We start from the raw sequence: 18,289 nt of genomic DNA, 5'->3' as shown, positions 1-18,289 counted from the left end.
GCATGGTGAGAAGTAGGACTTTTTTCACTGAGGGATCATTTGTCGTGTTTATCCGTTTGATTCCGAAATTAAGTTAAGACGAAAGTCCGCCGTGAAGTGTGCAAGTAAATTGGTATTCTTTACGGCATATGAGTTCTTTATGGAAGAATCATTTTATGTCGTGTATATTCCGAAGTCTAACTTTGACATGCGTGCATGTTATTACCGTTCAGGGACTTGTTTTACGTTTGGAAGGAGAATAGGTTGATGTAATGTTGCAGTCTTCGAAGGAAATGTTTTTACATTAATTTGCTGGGACACAACTCTTCAAAAAATTCAGGTAAGAATCTTCAGATATATGACGCATTAAATATTCTGACTTCAGGTTTTTTTTATTAAATTCTCCCATTCTAGCACCGAGTAAAATCGGCAACCTCCAGGCTTATTCTAAAAGATCGGAGCGTTTTACTTAAAGGTTGATCTCTTTATGGGCAGTAGCGATTAGAAGCTACTTAAATAAGAAAAACGTAACCGTCGTTTAACAGTTATGGTATTAATGTATCACTGTACATGAAAGAGGATTCTGTTATCTCAGAAAATTTATTGTATATGAGAGGAGATTCCTATTCGGCAAAATAATTCCCTCAATATCTCATTCAATTTGTTTTACACCAATTTAAGGCAAATTTAAACTTAATATTTAGTGCTCATTTACTCCAGAAGTTTATCATCCGTCGTTCTAGTAGTGCAGCTTTTGTCACTATATCTATTAGAATTTTTCTAACAAGAGAGAGAATATCCTTTTAATTTTAAATTCTAAATGAAATATGTAAAAGAAAATTTCCCTGAGAGTTTGCCCCATCAATTGTAATCAAGACAAGTAAGCATGTGGAATTCAGACAGTTTATGTATATTTTTTGCATTGTATGTTTTACAAAGTATCAGTGAATATTTTTCATTCAATTGCAGATCAACATGTTGAATCACCCCTTGGAAAGGAATTCTCAGGCTCAAAGGTGTAATTATAGCCTATTTGCTGCATCATCCTGGTGTATGTTTGGTCCATAGTTATTTGTTTTCTTTAATTTTTTTGGATATGAAATAGAATAATATAATATTTTAACACTGCATGAAGGGATGCCTAGTTATGAAGGCATAAAAAATGTTTTTGTCGGGAAAAGGAATCTGAAATGCCCAACAAATCTTTCACCTCTAAACCTGAAATTCAGGTTTAGTGTTGAAAGGATCATGTAATATCATACCCTATGTTTTCATGTGCTAAAATTAATTAAGCATTTTTCAAGCCAAATTATTGCAGACTTGGTATTTTTGTGTGTGCCATTATTATTGGTTCAGACCATACATACTGAATTCGCTATTTGCTCCAAAAATATTTCTCCAAAATTGTCGGTCAGGCCTTTTCTTTTCTTGTATGTGTCACATTTATTTGCCTCTCTAGTTATTCCTATGACTTTATCAATTTCCTCTGGATGCATTGAAAAGCACAGGTCATAATGGACACCTGTTTTCCCAACACAGCCAATTTCAACACTCAATTCACCACTTGCACCTAATTGATGTGTTCCTGTTATCCATTTCTCCCATCCCTCCATTCTACTCAATTTTCTGCAAAACATTCATTAATTCCACCCAACTCTATGAAACATGTTCCCAAGCTATCCTCATTTACGTCATATTCCCTTTCTATGTCTAAGCTTGATAGCCTAATGCCTGCACCATTTAGATCCTTATAACGTCTATTCTTTATTACATTCCTTACATCCATCTTGGATTATTTGCACTGATTTACCCTTTTTGAAATAATATCTAAATTTCATATCCATGGGACTTATTTGACTTTAATTCCTTTAATGCCCTTTCTGTCTCACCATCCTCATTTACGTCATATTCCCTTTCTATGTCTAAGCTTGATAGCCTAATGCCTGCACCATTTAGATCCTTATAACGTCTATTCTTTATTACATTCCTTACATCCATCTTGGATTATTTGCACTGATTTACCCTTTTTGAAATAATATCTAAATTTCATATCCATGGGACTTATTTGACTTTAATTCCTTTAATGCCCTTTCTGTCTCATAGGCTTAGATGGCTGAAATAATCATCATATAGGCCATTTTCATTGATCACCCTGTCCATACTAATAATGCCTTTCTGAATCTCTTGGCAATCACTATGTATACCTATGCCTTTTGTGGTGTATTAACCAATTATTGGTTAAGATTAATCCCTGTCTGTTGCAGAACTCTTAACACTTTCTCTCTGCAGTCATTTCATATTCCCAACTATGTTCCCCTACTCAACTATCATCTCTTCCGTTGGATACTGTTTGTTCCAATCCCAGATGACTCTAAAATGGACAGTATAGAGAACATGAGTCCTGGCAACTATGGCACTCTGCCCAATCGCCTATAAGTCAGGAAGGAGAGGCTAGGCTTCCGTGGTCGTCATCTCACAAAACCCTTGCCTAGGAAAACCAAAAGTAGCAGCTCAGAAGATACACAAAAAGAAGACTGATTTAGTTAGAATAGGAACTTGGAGTGTTTGGACATTTTTGAGGAGAGGAAAATTAGAGAATATTATGCGAGAGGTAAAGGAAAGAGGAAATATAGACATTTTAGGTCTTTGCAAGGTGAGATGGAAGGATAGTGGGATTATTGGAGTGATGGTGATAGAGTAATATATAGTGAAGGGGATGAGAGCTAACAAGGTGTTGCCATGATATTGAATGAAAAGGTTTTGGAAAAAAGGTAGTCAACATAGAGCAAGCAATGAATAGAACATAACCAGTAGAGAAAAAAGCAGAATTGACAAACTTGATGATTTTTCAGGTATACCGTCCACCAAGCAATCATAAGGAGGAAGAAGTCAATTGGGTATACGATGTGAGGACATAATCATGTGTGTTCCTGCAGGAATTTATTTGATGGTGATGGGGGATTTGAATTCGACTGTAGGCGAAGGTAGAGATGGTGATGAGGTGTGGGATTACAGTATAGTCACAAGAAATGACCATAAGGAAAAAGCAATTTTAAGAGTTCTGTAGAAGACCGGAATAAGTCATCAAGAACACTTCGTTTTGATACCACAAAAGGCATTGGTAGACATGGAAAATACCAGGTGATAGAGAAAGGTATCAGCTAGATTATATAATGGTTAGGCAAAGGTTTCAGAACAGTGATCAATTTGTCCAGCTTCCCAGAAGGAGATATGATCACAATTTAGATGTGATTAAGTGGAAAGAGAGAAAAGAGCTGACTACTATCTAGGAAAAATGGAAATATATCAAAAAAGGGATATCAAAAGCAGCAAAAGAATCAAAAGGAGCCATGAATAGGAAATGGATTAGAAAGCCATGGATCACAGATGATATAATTAGAAAGATAGATGAGAGAAGGAAGTGGAAGAACGTTAACACAGAGTTTGGCTGAAGGAAGTATGTGGAAAGTTGGCAGAAGAAGGGTAAAATTACTGCACTCTTGAAGAAGGTTAAAACACTATTGGGGAGGAGGAAGGGACGATCTGCATTAAAAGTTAGAGATAAGTCAGGTAAGATAATAGTTGACCCTGGAAAGATCCAAAAGAGATGGAAGGAATATATACTAGAACTATATGATAAAGAACTTAGGCAAGAAGGAGTAGACAAAGAAAGAAAACATGACGTGGATGAAGATAGCTTAGGTCCAGACATACTCAATGATGAGATAGGAAGGGCATTAAGGGAGATGAAATCAAATAAGGCCATGGGGGTAGACAAAATTCCCACAGAACTATTAGAAGGTTTATGGAAATTTGGGAGGAAGAGTCTTAATGGACTGATTCGTAGCATCTATCAGGAAGGAATCTAGCTGGAAGACATGATGAAAGTGTTAGTTCCTATTTCCAAAAAGGTAAAGGCTACATCATGTGAGGACTACAGGACAATAAGTTATATTCCCATGCAGCTAAAGTGGTTCTCAGGATCATCAACGAAAGGATGGAAAGCAAGTAATGATTACTTAGGGGATGATCAGTTTGGGTTTAGGAAAGGGAGAGGCATGTGCGATGCCATTTCATTATTGAGATCACGAGATCACTGATTGAGAGGAATATAGAATGCAATTAGGATGTATTTGCCTATTTTGTAGATTTCAAAAAGGCATTTGACAGAGTGAATTGGGAAAACTAATGAGTACATATATTGCAGAAAATAGGAATAGATTGGAGGGAGAGGCGACTAATCCATAACCTGTACATGTCTCAGACTGCTCAATTGCGAGTGGGAATGGAGAGTCTTATGGGCAGTGTTAGGAAGAGTTGTAAGGCAGTGTTGTCCAATATCACTAGTGCTCTTCAACGTATATGTGGAGGAAATGATTAAAGAAGAATGGGAAGAACTAGAGTAGTAGTAGTATTTAGGGGAGGCGACCGACAGCTGAGGTCATCTGCACCACTAGGGATGGACGGGAAAGGATGAAGCCATTAGCCTACTCTTTATGAAAGGCGCAAAGGGATCCACAGTTTAATGGATCATCATTGATGTCATTCAACAGCTGAGCAATGCTCATGCGACAGTTCTTCTGGTCAAAACTAAGCAGTTTCTGGACAAACTTTGCTGACATGCATCTAATGCTCAAAACATCTACAAAAATTGCATGGTATGAGCCAACATCCTAAGCAACGTCTCTAATATTGATTTGACAATTTTTTAAACCAATTTTCTTCATTGCTTCAACGTTTTCTTCTGTTGTTCACGTGCTGGGAAGTCCAGAGCAAGGTTCGTCATTGGCATCTTCTCGGCCATCTTGGGAAAGTTTGTACCACTTCTAAACATTTTTTTTTTACTCAGAGCAGACTCACCGTATGCCAGTGTCAACATTTAAGGTGGTTTGGAGCACTTAATTCCATTTTTTGCATAAAATTTTATGCAAATTCTTTGATCAATTTTTTAATAGCAGAAAATTGCTGAATACACCAGAATACGTCTAACATTTGTATTAGTCAATTATTATTATGTAATCTACCGGTTGAGGTAGGTTTTTGGATGGACATAATTACTAATTAAATAATTTGTGACCCCCTAGCAAAACACAACATCCTACTCTACATCAGGTCCCTCTTCATCTCTGAGTTCTTTCTTCCTCCCTTCATCCCTTTCCAACATCCCTATCCTGTTCCTTCCCTTTCTTCGTTTGTCTAACATTCTCCCGTCAATGACAGTCTTCAACATCCCACTGCCGGTCAGTACCCCCTTCAGCCACTTTTCCTGCCTCCATAGGATTGCTCCCAACAAACCCCTCTCTTCGCCCACCATACCAAGTACTTCCTCATTTGTTTTCTTCTCTGTCCATTTCACCTTCTCCATTCTTCTCCACACCCACATTTCAAAAGCCTCCAGTCTACGTCTATCCTTCTGCTTCAATGACCACGTTTCCGCGCCATACATAGGTATCAATAACAAACTAAATATGCTATATTGTTGAAGCTATAAACAAATGTTTCGGACAGTTTTACGAACACAACAGAACAAAAAAATCAAAAATGGAATGTATGTTGCCAGAGAAATTTGAAAAGTCACCCTACTTTTTGAACACACCTTGTAATGTCATAAAGGTTTTCCAAATAATTTTTTTAATGATGACTTTTAGATATGGAACTATAACTTGCAAAATGTGTGCCTATTGCTGATTCTCTAAGTCTTCAAATTATTGTTTTACTTATGTCTTTGTTGTATTATTTGGAACAATAAACCAGATTCAATTTATTTATATATTTTCCTTGTCCTAGACTCCCATTGTGTATGCCACGTGCTTAATCCGAAGGAGAGGTGATCTACCATTTTGGCCATTTTTTTCTGATGTACTGTGAGTGATCGCAGCAATCATGATGTGACCATCATCTGCTGGAATGTTGGTTGTATTTCACATTCTACAGACAGGCCTTCTTAAAATGGCATCTTTTAGTTTTCAAGAGCAGCGTGTACTCATCCGTTATCTGTACTTGCGTGGTTTGACAGCCATTGAAATTCATCAGCAATTGAGTGAGATATGCGATGAAGGTGTTATGGATGTGAAAGATGTGCATATGTGGGTGCGGCAGATCATAGAAAGTAGAGTGTCATGCGAAAGCATGCCCAAGAAACTGCGGACATGGACCAGCCAGACGGAGAATATTATTGCACAAGTGAAGCAAATCGTAACAGAGGAGCCCCAATTATGTGTGCGTGACATCGCCTCAAAAGTTGGCATTTCCGTGAGATATGCGCAGACCATCATTCACAGAGACCTGGGAATGCTGAAAGATGCTTCAAGGTGAGAACCCCTATTACTGACTGACGAACAATTGATTACAAGCTTTATCATTGACATTAAAGTGGGAGAGGTTATATTTAGCATATTAATCATAGCCAAATACATCCAAACATTTTATTTTGGCTTTTACAAACATTTAGAAATAGTGGGAGCAAATATTTTTTAATCCTGATCAGTGTGGTGTTGTTTTAAAATAAATATTTATTCTGTTATTAATGTAGCCCATAAGCTGAGTTATCTTGTTTTTTCTTCTTGATCAAGGAAGTTAACAGTTAAGGTAATAATGAATAGGCACCAATGGTAATATAGGATGAGTAATCCCTCTGTATTGAGAGTTTGCATTCACTAGAACATTTCATTAGCTGATGCTTTTGTAAGGAGAATCTTTGCTTCCCTGGGGTAGTGTTACTGGTAGGTTTCAAATTATAAAGTAAACTACGATGGATGCTTGCTTTTGTATACTCATGATTTCCCACCAAATTTGTATTACATATAAATGAATAATTTAAAACCATCCTAAGGTCTTTTTTGTTAATTTACAAGTGCCCTTTATTTCAGTTCTCAGATCGCAGAGTCTACTCTAGCAGCAAAGCGGGGACGTCCCAAGGGATCAGTGAAGAAGGGGCGACCCAAAAACAGAGTAATTAGTGCTTTCAATTCCTCAAATCATTAATACTAGTTAGCTATTTCTAACGTGCAAACTTATCCAAAGAAATTAAATTGATAAATATCTTCAGAGATGGACATTATAACTAATGGCTTAATATAGAGGTGTAGAAGTTGGTCTTAGAAGGGCAAATTAAATTTGATATTTATTTTTATCTCACCCAACAGACAACAAGCAGTAGGGGCAAGGGACTATCGAGGCCCAAAAAAGAAATTAAAGTGAATGATGCTGTCACTGAATCTGCTGAAGGAGAAGTTGAGAAGACCTTAGTATCTTTCGGAGAAGGTAATGAAGAAATGAGGGAATCTTCCGGAATAGTTAATGAATGGAGTCAAGAATCTTCCAGGTTTGGTAATGAGGGGAGTAGAGAATCTTCCAGAGAAAATAATGAGAGAAACAGAGAATCTTCTGCAATTGGTCATGAGGGAAGTCAAGAATCTCTTAGAAGAGGTGATGAGAAAGGCAAAGAATCTTCTGGAGCAGTTATTGGGGCAACCAGAGAATATTTCGGAGGATGTAATGATGGAAGAAGAGAACATTTTGGAGGAGGTAATGGGGTAGGCAGAGAATCTTCCAGACAAGGTAATGAGGCAGGCAAAGAATCTTCTGGAGCTGTTAATGAGGCAACCAAAGAATATTCTGGAGGATGTAATGGTAGAAGAAGAGAATATTTCGGAGGAGGAAATGAGGGAGGAAGAGAATCTTCCAGCGGAGGTGATGAGGGAGTAGGTGAATATTTTGGAGGAGGTAGTGGGGTAGGCAGAGAATCTTCCAGAAAAGGTGATGAGGTAGGCAAAGAATCTTCTGGAGCAGTTAATGGGGCAACCAGAGAATATTTTGGAGGATGTAATGATGGAAGAAGAGAACATTTTGGAGGAGGCAATGAGGGAGGAAGAGAATCTTCCGGAGGAGGTAATGAGGGTAATTGCAAATATGCTGTAAGAGGTAATGAGCGGAGTCAAGAATCTTCCATAGTAAGTAATGAAAGTGGCAGAGACTGTTCCAGAGGAGGCAATGAGGGAACCAGAGTATCTTCTGGAGGAGGTAATGGGGGAGTCAATGAATATTTCAGAGTAGGTAATTGGGTAAGCAGAGAATCTTCCAGACACAGTGATGAGGGAAGCAAAGAATCTTCTGGAGCAGTTAATGAGGCAACTGGAGAATATGTTGGAGGATGTAAAGATGGAGGAAGAGAATCTTCAGGAGGAGGAAATGAGGGAATAAGGAAATCTTCTGGAGGAGGCAGTGAGGGAACTAGTGAATCTTCCCATGGAGATCATGAGGGTAGTTGTGAATCTGCCATAGTAGGTAATGAGAGGGGTCAAGAATCTTCCAGAGTAGTTAATGAGAGAGACAGAGAATATTCTGGTGGAGGTAATGAGGGCATTGTCAAATCTGCTATAAGAAGTAATGAGGGGAATCAAGAAACTTCCAGAATAGGTAATGAAAGGATCAGAGAATATTTCGTAGGAGGTGATGAGAGAGGCAAAGAATCTTCTGGACCATTTAATGAGGCAACCAGAGAATATTGCGGAGGATGTAATGATGGAGGAAGAGACTCTTCCAGAGAAGGAAGTGAAGAAAGAAGGAAATCTTCTGGAGGAGGCTGTGAGGAAACTAGGGAATCATCCCGAGGAAATAATGAGGGTAGTTGTCAATCTGCTGTAGTTGGTAATGAGAGGAGTCAAGAATCTTTCTTAGGAGGTGATAAGAGAGGCAAAGAATCTTCTGGAGGATTTAATGAGGTAACTGGAGAATATTCCGAAGGGTTTAATGATGGAGTCAGAGAATCTTCCAGACAAGACAATGAGGGAATCAGGGAATCTTCCAGAGGTAATGAGGGAGGCAAAGAATCTTCTGGAGGGGGCAGTGAGGGAACTGGTGAATCTTCCCATGGAGATCATGAGGGTAGTTGTGAATCTGCTGTAGTAGGGAATGAGAGGAGTCAGGAATCTGCCGGAGGTACCAATAACAAGGGAAGTAACCAAGCAAGTGCCTGCCCTTGAATGCTTTTGGGATTCAGACAAGTGTTTCGGTTGAAAATACTGACTTTGGATCGAGGAGATTTTATAAAGAAGCATGTGATGCAGTGATTGAGCAGAACTAGTTGTTCACTGCCAGAATCAAAAAATGTCATTAATTGCTACATGAATTGTGGCTTTTCCAGGTTTTTTAGTACTAATTGGCATCATGAGGAGTAAGTGTATTTACTCATAAAAATGAAGTATCCTATTTCTGGAAAAAAACTCCTTTACAATTTAAGTGGTCATGTCGGTGCCCAACACCTATTGAAAAGCAGCGTTCATTAAGAAACTTGGGAATATATTGTGGCTACAAATTGGGTATTAATGGACTAACTCATAAATAGTGGCCACAATCAAGTTCAAGTGCATAGTGTAATTTTCTTATGAAACTGCATAGAGGAACTGCTTCAGAGAACCCTTAATACAAACCTTATGTTACCCAGTGTCGTATCCCACCACGTCTTCGCAGGGGATATGGCGACAATTGCTACCCACGAGTCGAGTGGCTGCCTCGTGGTTAGCAGCGAGGGTAACCCGGGAGAAGAAACGTAGACAGAGGAATGCGGGATACAAGTTTATTGAGTAAACGACTTGCCCAGATTAAAGATCCCCAGTCAAAAGTATTGCCCGTCCCTTGTTGCAGCGGACGCTGCAACTCCCCTACATCCGCCAAGCTAGCACGACAACCAACCAACGACGACCCCCCCGTTTCGGTGTCACCTCCTTATATCGGCTCCGTCAGGTCCGACGTCATCTTCATGTCTCCCCGCGGTCAATGCCCGCTGGGTGAGCATCGTGGTCATCCGTCCCACTCACGCTCATGTGAGATGTCATCACTCCGCACTCTGGACCTGTGTACCCTTCCTCGTCATAGGTACTACTCATCCTGATAAGTTCAGAAAGGGTCCTGAACTCAACATCACATGCCTGTGATTCATAGACGTCAGGATGCTACACCAGGTATTGAGGCCTACATTTTAGTGCACCATTGAGGTGCATTAAAATGCATTTGTGTTGAAGTGGGGTAATGTCAATGTTTCAATTTTGCTTTTCCTTATTTTTTGATTTCATTATTTGATGTTATTTTCAAGTTTTGAGTGTGTAAGAGCTCAAGAGAAGAGTGCCTGAAAAATATACTTCATGAATGATGACCTAGGTTGTATGGTAATGAGTGATGAAAAAATTTTAAATGTGATGATGACAATTCTAATCAATGAATAAATATAGTTGAGTAATTTCAAATTCTTTAATGTATTCATTTCTCTTCCAATCCCAAAGTTTATTTTAAGTTTTTATCTCTGGAATAAAGGCTTGAATTATTTAATCATTTCATACAAGGCAAGTGAAATCAATAGAAGAATTGGCAAGTCATTAAAGACATGAATCTTATGCCTTTTTTGAGCTGGATAAAATCAACACACTAATTCAATCCTTTATTTGAGATATCTGTTAATGGAATTTATTCTTAAATATGGTATGTTTAAAAAACTGCATTACAATAACTTTGATTAAGTTTGGGCTTAATAGGTGTATGAGATCTGTTCAAACCATTGTGAAGGTTGCACTTTTGTTTGATGTGATATCCATAAACACATGGCTCGTCAATTGTAATGATCCTGGACAAGGTTTCATCATCTTCAGCTCAACCAAACAGTTCCTGGCAGACTTGAACTCAACGTAGTTTATGGTCTGCTGTCATCAGGTGAGGCACAAATTAGGGGAGCGAGGGAGGGATCACTCATAGCAATTAGTGCATTTTATAGCATCCTCACCATAAGCCTTAGTAATCACCTCAAAAGTTTCTGTATAGGATTTGCAAAATTTCACAAAACAATTCTGGTCCTTCAAACATCTCATTTCTGCAGATCCAATTTTTTGCCACACCCCTTCATATAACTTATCAATAAAGTAGTTGAAGGTAATTATTCGAGAAGTTTCCATAGTCATGACTCCCGAGCGGATTAAAAAATAAACAACAGGAAGCATGCTATTCAAAAGGTTCAAGGACTTTATGAACAGGCCTCTTGCACTATTGCATGAATTAACTAAGTACTTGTGCAAAACAATGCAATTACCTGAATTTTTATATTTCCTAATATGCAGGAGGTGTGAAAAATGTCATTAAAAATAGAGGGTAATATTTCATTGTTTCATTACAGTTAAAAGGTACAGAATGGTCACTACTTCCGTGTATTTAATGTCTGTGATTGCGACTGTGCAAACCAATCAAATGGGAATAAAAGTAGATAGGTTGTCCATGGCCATTTATTAATAAATTATAAGCATATTTTTATTCTGTTGTGGTGGAGGGAATCTGAACAGATATATCGGTTTCAATGTGAAGGGTCAAAGTTACTGAAAATGAAAGTTTCAAGGATATACCCTCAGCGGCATTGGTAAGTTGTTATGGTTATTGAGGTGGTTCTCCATTTTCACTTATATCTATTTCTCTCGATCCATATGAATGAATATATTTATATATATATATATATATAACCCATAACCATAGACACAGTAATCAACCTGAAGGTCGTTTTGAGAGGTGATGATAGAGTTCACCCAGTACTAAGCCTGATGGCATGTGAAATTCACACATCATGGAAGGGGGGCCAGTTCCTTTCCCTGTGCCGGTTATGGTTTCCCAGGAAGATCTAGTACCTGAAAAATCACATAGCTTGGGTGGAGCTGCAGGTGACCAGAGAGGCCTGCCCGGGAATCGAACCCAGGCCCTCCAGTCATTAGTCCAACGCGCTACCCCAGTACTACTGCGACCCACACATATATACAGGGTACGGCGCTTAAATCTGGACAAGCACGCATCTTCTCGAATGAGATTTCCTCACCGGGTTAGCGAAATCTTCCACATACTTCTCCAAGGCATTATACTTAGCCACAATATCATAAAGAGTTGATCTGGGGTACCAGAAGAATCGAACTATTTCGAAATATAACACCCAGCGAGAACACTTGCGATAATAGCAGCTCTTCGATTGTACTCCACACTTGTACGTAACATCTTGACCATTTTGAGGTTATGACTGTTTACTAGATGCCTACAGCTTTCAAGAGTGCCAATCGCAACATGCAGTAGAACTACGATATGGCGGGAAATTCAAAGTGAAATTTGTCTGGATTTAGGCACCACACCATATATATATTCAGTTGGATTGCACAAAATTGAAAAGGAAAATATAAATAGAAAACACATAAAAGGACACTCATGTTTCAGAAAGGTTTTGGCTTTCCCTGAGGCATTCTTCAGGTCAGAAATATTTTTATATATGTATGTGTAGATATATATTTATATATACATATATGTATGTATATATTTGTATGTGTAAATACATAAAAATATCCCTCCCATGGACTACAACCTTGAGGTGCTGGAAGGGCTAATGTGTTCCGATGACCCTTAGAGCTGTGCTGGCGAGAGGAGTGATAATTGCTCCTGGTTGGGTTACCCCTGCGAGATAGATCGAAGGTTAGGAGCCAGACCAAAGGTAGTGCACACAGCACCTGTTCCTCCATGAGGCAGCTGCAAAGGCATCTGAACCCAGTGGGGTGGTCATTCAGTAATGGTGTCACATTAAATACACAATTGAGGAAGGCAATAGGAAACCACCTCTATTATTCCCAAGAATATAATGATGGATACTAAGATGAAAGGATAATGGGTATTACTGGAGTGATAGTGTTGGAGTAATGTGCCGCGGAGGGGACGAGAGCCAACAAGGCATTGCCATAATATTGAATGAAAAGGTAGGAAAAAGCAGAGTCAACATAGGGCAAGCAATGGATAGAATATAACTATTAGAGAAAAAAGCAGAACCGATGAACTTACTGATTGTTCAGGTATACATTCCACCAAGCAATCATAAGGAGGAAGAAGTCAATTGGGTATACAATGTGAGGACATAATCGTGTGGGTTCCTGCAGGAATTTATATGATGGTTATGGGGGATTTGAATTCGACTGTAGGCAAAGGTAGAGATGGTGATGAGGTGGGGGACTATGGTTTAGTTACAAGGGAAATAGCAATTGAGTTCTGTGGAAGACCAGAGTTAGTCATCGAGATAAGCATAGGTATGCATGAAAAATACCAGGTGACTCAGAAAGGTATCAGTTAGATTATATTAGGGTTAGGCACAGGTTTCAGAACAGTGTGATCAATTTGTACAGCTTCCTGGGAGCAGATTTAGACTCTAATCACAATTTAGTTGTGATGAAGTGTAGCATCCCTGTCAAAAAGATTAGGCAACGGTTTGCAAACAGAAAAAAATCCAATGGTAAATCTGGCAAATAGGTTGCATGAGGTAGCAATTCAAACTTTAATTCATGAATTTTGGTCATTGCAATAATGGATTTGTGAGCTGGTACTTTGTCTTGATGATGTAACACTTTTTTCTTAGCCAAATGCAGCCGCTTTTGCTTGATTTCTTCGCTCAAATGTTGCGTTATTTCTATGCATATTACTTGCTGTTGATAGTTTTTCCTTTTTCAAGATAGTCAAGGAAAATTATCCCAGGAGCATCCCAAAAAACCGACGCCATTACCTTGCCTGCAGATGAAACAGTCTGCACGTTCTTTGGAGCCAGTTCTCCCTGTTAAATCCATTGTTTTGATTTTTCTTTTGTCTCAGGTGTGAAGTAATGGACCAATATTTCATCCATGGTTGTGAATCGATGCAAAAATTCTGCTTTGTTACTGTGAAACTTTGCTAAACACTTGATTGAAACATCTTCATGACACTGGTTTTGCCCAAGTGTGAGCAAAGGTGGCACCCATCTTGCAGACAGCTTTCTCATGTCCAAATTTTCAGTTAATATGTCATGTACCGCACTTTTTGAAATGCCCACTATTTCTGCTAGCTCGCGCCTTCAGTCGACAATCATCGAGTGCCACTTAGTGGATTTTCTTCACTGTTTCTGCAGTCGTCACCTCATTTGGTCTACCAACGCGATGCTCGTCTTGACAGCTTGTACGGCCTCGTTTAAACTCGTACCATCTCGATCTCCTATTGCTTTGGTTCTTGCCTGCTTGCGGAGTGACCAGCAAGTAAATCTGATTCCAGGCTGATGACCAAGCTCTAGTTTGTCAGTCAGCCAAGGGGTTGCAAGCTTTGCTGAGTGAATTGGTAATTCAGTATGATAGGTATGGGATGAGAATCAGTATAAATAAAACAAAGGTTATGGGATTTTTCAGAAAGAAAAAGGCTAAGCTTAACATTAAAATTGGAGGGCAAAAACTAGAGCAGGGGGAACAGTTTACATATCTTGGAAGTGTTTTGGGCCAACACTGTCAAAGTGGTAGGGACGTAACAGGAAGAATTTCAATTGGCAAAGGGGCTTTCACAAAGAGGAGGGAGTTGATGACAGAGATGTTGAGTAAGGATTTTAAGTAAAGGCTCGTTAAAACTTTGTTATGGAGCGTAGTTATGTGCGGCGCAGAAACATGGTCTCTGAAGCAGGATCATAGACATAGATTGGAGGCTTATGAAATGTGGTCGTGGAGAAGGTGAAATGGGCCAAAAGGAAAACAAATGAGGAAGTGTATGGTGAGCAAGGAAAGGGGATTGTTGGGAGAAATCATAAGGAGACTAGAAAAATGGATGAAGGGCATACTGATTGGCAGTGGGTTGTTGATGTCTATGATAAAGAGGAGAATATTAGGCAAACGAGGAAAGGGCAGGAATAGACAGGGATATTGGACGGGATGAAGCAAGGAAGGAAGTACACAGAGATAAAGAGGGACTTGTTGTAGAATATGGTGTTGGGTTGTGTTTTGCTATCAGTTGCAAAAATATTTATTTGATAGTTGAGTCCATCCAAAAGTACCTTAACTGGTAGATTACATAATAAGAGCCATATTCATAAAGTAAGGGCCATTTGCTTATATTTTAATACATGCACTTCAGAACACAGTTTTACTCCTACAGCACCTACTACTGATTCATTTAGAAGCTATGGCAGTATTTGTTTTGTTTCAGAAGTCGTTTGCTTGTCCATGCATGTAAACAACAATGTCTGCAACAATCATTGATCTTGCCAACTGTGAAGTGCATTCTGTCATACGATTCTTGCATGCAGAAGGATTGTCAGCTGCTGAAATTCATCGGGAGTTATGCCTCATTTATGGACCTACAGTTATGAGTGAAGGAAAGATTAGACAATGGTGCTGTGATTTTAAAAATGGACGAACAAATGTCCATGACGAAGAGCAAAGTGGCAGGCTCAGTATTCTGACCGATGAAATTGTTTTGCAAGTGGAACAAAAACTACGATGTGATCGTCAATTGATGATTAATTGCCTGGCTGAACAATTTCCTCAACTTGGACGCACTACTGTCTACAATATTGTCACAGAAAACCTCAGATACCACAAATTGTGTGCGAGGTGGGTACCAAAACACTGCTGCCAAAACCAATAAAAAAAATCAAGATTTTTGTTGGGAACTCTTTAACCACTCACTGTACAGTCCTGACCTTGCAACTACTTCCTCTTCTTACACTTGAAACAGTTGCTTGGTGGACAGCGTTTCAAAGCTGAAGAGGAACTCCAGAACGGCGTTTTCAATTGGTTCAACTCTCAGGTGGTGAGCTTCTATGCAGAGGGGTTAAAGAAGCTGGTGCAGTGGTACGAAAAACGCTTAGAAGTGAATGGCAATTATGTAGAGAAGTGAAGTAGGTTTGTAGCTAACTAAAAGTGCCAATAAAATGTGTTTCATATGAGTGTATTTTTTCCTGTGACCAAACGGCCCTTACTTTATGATCATGACTCGTAATACCATATAAATACTTTATTGTTCAAGGAGGAGAGTCGACAAAAGGTGCCAATAATTCTGATTAGGAAATTTGTTAAATGGTAATGAACAGAAGAAAGTAGTAAATAGTATATTTATTAGCAGAGAAAAAGCAGACCTGGCCAATATAGTGGTAATCCAGGTATTCTGCGGATGAGTAGTCACCAGGAAGTAAGTAAACAAGTTAGTTCAAACTTTTGTTTTCTTATGGTAAATCCTTATTCCATACCTTTAGTTGTGCTCCTGTTAAATAAGTGCAAAAACATAACTACCTTACTAATGGTTGATCAATTGTCAAATTACCTGAATTATTCATTTTGCCACCTACAATTTTTACCCAGCTCAAGTCTTTCCCATGCCACCCTAAACATTTCATAAACAAATGTATTCCCCCATGTAATTTTGATCATCTCCAAATAATGCTATCATACAGGCTGTGAAAAGTGTGTATTTTTCTGCAGTTACACCCTCTCACCAGAATAAAATCACTTTCCGGCCTGCAATTTCTTCGTTTTGGAGAATGGGTTGTAATCTGAGACTGCCATATCTGGAGATAAGGGGCAATGAGAAACAGGTTTAAATTGTGGCTTCCATCAATTTATGTCCACAACTGTAGAGGATTGACATGGTTTGTCACGATGTGATGTAAAGGACTTTTTTGTGGGTCAATGTGGAAACATTCTTGCAGATTGGAAACAGGTTTAATAATAATTTATAGCATGCACCTTTAATAGTTTGACCCTTATCCAAATAATCATGAAGATTATGGTTTCAGGTGTATATAGGTGTATCTATGTTTTGTTCTCAGTGATGAAAAATGCCTGCAATTTTGTGTGTATGACTTAAACAACTGCAAACTAACCCTGAAGTATGTAAGAATGTTAATGCAAAATATCCATTCACTTAAGATGCCTACAGCATTAGCACTGTCATTTACCTTCACTCTTCTGACATTAGTCAATATATTGTATATTTCACCAATGATATGTGGAGTAATGACCTCAAACAGACAGTCATAATGTTCAGCATATTTTGTGCTCATATGATCATTCCAAAAGGTTTGAAACTATTATAATGACAGGAGCAAATTAATGATAGTTAGCTCTTTAGTCACCAGAGGCAATTTTCCATTCATGAAATAATATTTTGAGCACCTCAGGTTTGTTTTTTCTTTCCATATTGAAAGGGAGTTTCACTAAGTCGAAGATTCTGCGATAAGATTTTAAAGTGATGCTATGGGAACTTCCTAAGCATTTCTGACTAGTGTCATCATTGTTTTTCTCTTCTCTGTAATTGTTTATCGTGTTTATTAATTTAAATATTATATTTATACATAAAAGAGAGTGCCCAAGAAAATGGATTCATTGATTTGAATGGCACACGCTTTCTGAAATACTTTTTTAAAAGTGATATCCAGAATAGCTCTTGAGTGAAAGACCTGTTTTTACATTTGGTGGATGAAGATGTCAGTTACCCAAGAAGATGGCTAAACTAAGGAAAAGTGACTAGAACGAATGAATTCATGGCATGCAATAAGGAGTATGTTGGGGGCCTGAGAGAATTTCATCTAGGACAGTGTTGCAGGGTATAGTCTTCTTGTATGTCAAAACTCTGGATGAACATGAAAAGATGAACATATATCTTGATAAAACCACTTATTAAATCCTATTGAAAAATGTGTTCCTCTGTTTAACTTCCTAAGCATTTCTAACAGGTGTCATAATTCTGTTTTTCTCATCTCTGTATATATCTTGTATATTAATTTCAATTTTATTTTTCTTACACGAAAGAGTGTGTCAAATGAATTTGGTGTAGTGATTTGAATGGTAAAAAGTTTCTGAAATCTTTATTTTTTTGAAATATTATATGAAGGAACTGCTATGATAGTATACCAGCAAAAAGATATTAATAAATGAAAGATTCATTTTTAGGGTTTCTGAAATGTAAACAGAGGTACTTACCTTTCATAAGGAAAAAAGGTTTATTGACTCTTATTTTGTAGTCAGAGTTCATGAAAATGTTATTATCATCAAAGTATTTTTTTAAATTTCCTCCCGAGCATTCTCTCTTCCTGAATTTCCATCCTTGCACATATGAAGTAAAAATGTACAGTTAGATTTCCCCAGAAGTAGATATTTACCTTTCAATCTTTAATACTGCATCTGCCTTTTATAATATATCTTTTTGAGCCATGTGTATCTCTGAGATACACTTTAGTTATGTAGGCAAAAAAGTGATTGAAAAAATCAATTTACAGTTATAGTTAGCTAGACTTTTGTGAATAATTCAAAATATATATTTACAAGGAGCTTATCCAAAACTATCAAAAATCATTTTGCCTTATAATTTCATAGATGTGCACCAAATTTAAATTCTTCTTTTACCATAAATCAAATGATTCTGAGATGATTAATCATTCTCATTAGCAGCAATGAAGATGCATTGGCAAATTAGTGGAAAGGTTTATTTGGGACTTAAATCGTGCATGTCCTGTATTTATTCATCCATT

The 18,289-nt window shown here is 38.1% G+C and overlaps 1 protein-coding gene across 2 annotated transcripts; it reads left to right on the top strand.

Moving 5' to 3' along the window:
* Positions 1 to 10,187, top strand: LOC139695000 (loricrin-like). 2 transcript variants are annotated; one of them, XM_071593568.1, is made up of 5 exons: positions 1 to 319; positions 949 to 1,030; positions 5,767 to 6,290; positions 6,849 to 6,930; positions 7,125 to 10,187. In XM_071593568.1, the coding sequence occupies exons 3-5, from the start codon at positions 5,887 to 5,889 to the stop codon at positions 8,961 to 8,963; spliced, it is 2,325 nt and encodes a 774-aa protein (XP_071449669.1). In that variant the 5' UTR covers positions 1 to 319; positions 949 to 1,030; positions 5,767 to 5,886; the 3' UTR covers positions 8,964 to 10,187. The 2 variants fall into 2 exon arrangements, with proteins under 2 accessions (XP_071449669.1, XP_071449670.1); XM_071593569.1 differs by lacking the exon at positions 1 to 319 and having other exon boundaries at positions 941 to 1,030.
* The last annotated feature ends 8,102 nt before the right edge of the window (positions 10,188 to 18,289 follow it).

Source organism: Hetaerina americana, unplaced genomic scaffold, assembly GCF_022747635.1.
Source record: "Hetaerina americana unplaced genomic scaffold, ioHetAmer1.1.p SCAF_6, whole genome shotgun sequence".
In the NCBI taxonomy this organism is placed as follows: domain Eukaryota; kingdom Metazoa; phylum Arthropoda; class Insecta; order Odonata; family Calopterygidae; genus Hetaerina; species Hetaerina americana.
This window is presented reverse-complemented; position numbering and strand designations above follow the sequence as displayed.

What these genes read in the sequence shown, in the direction of transcription:
- LOC139695000 (XM_071593568.1), top strand. Translation starts at nt 5,887, where the DNA reads ATGTTGGTTGTATTTCACATTCTACAGACAGGCCTTCTTAAAATGGCA. An exon ending in ATGCTGAAAGATGCTTCAAG is followed by an intron (nt 6,291 to 6,848) that starts GTGAGAACCCCT and finishes CCTTTATTTCAG; the next exon opens with TTCTCAGATCGCAGAGTCTA. An exon ending in AGGGGCGACCCAAAAACAGA is followed by an intron (nt 6,931 to 7,124) that starts GTAATTAGTGCT and finishes CTCACCCAACAG; the next exon opens with ACAACAAGCAGTAGGGGCAA.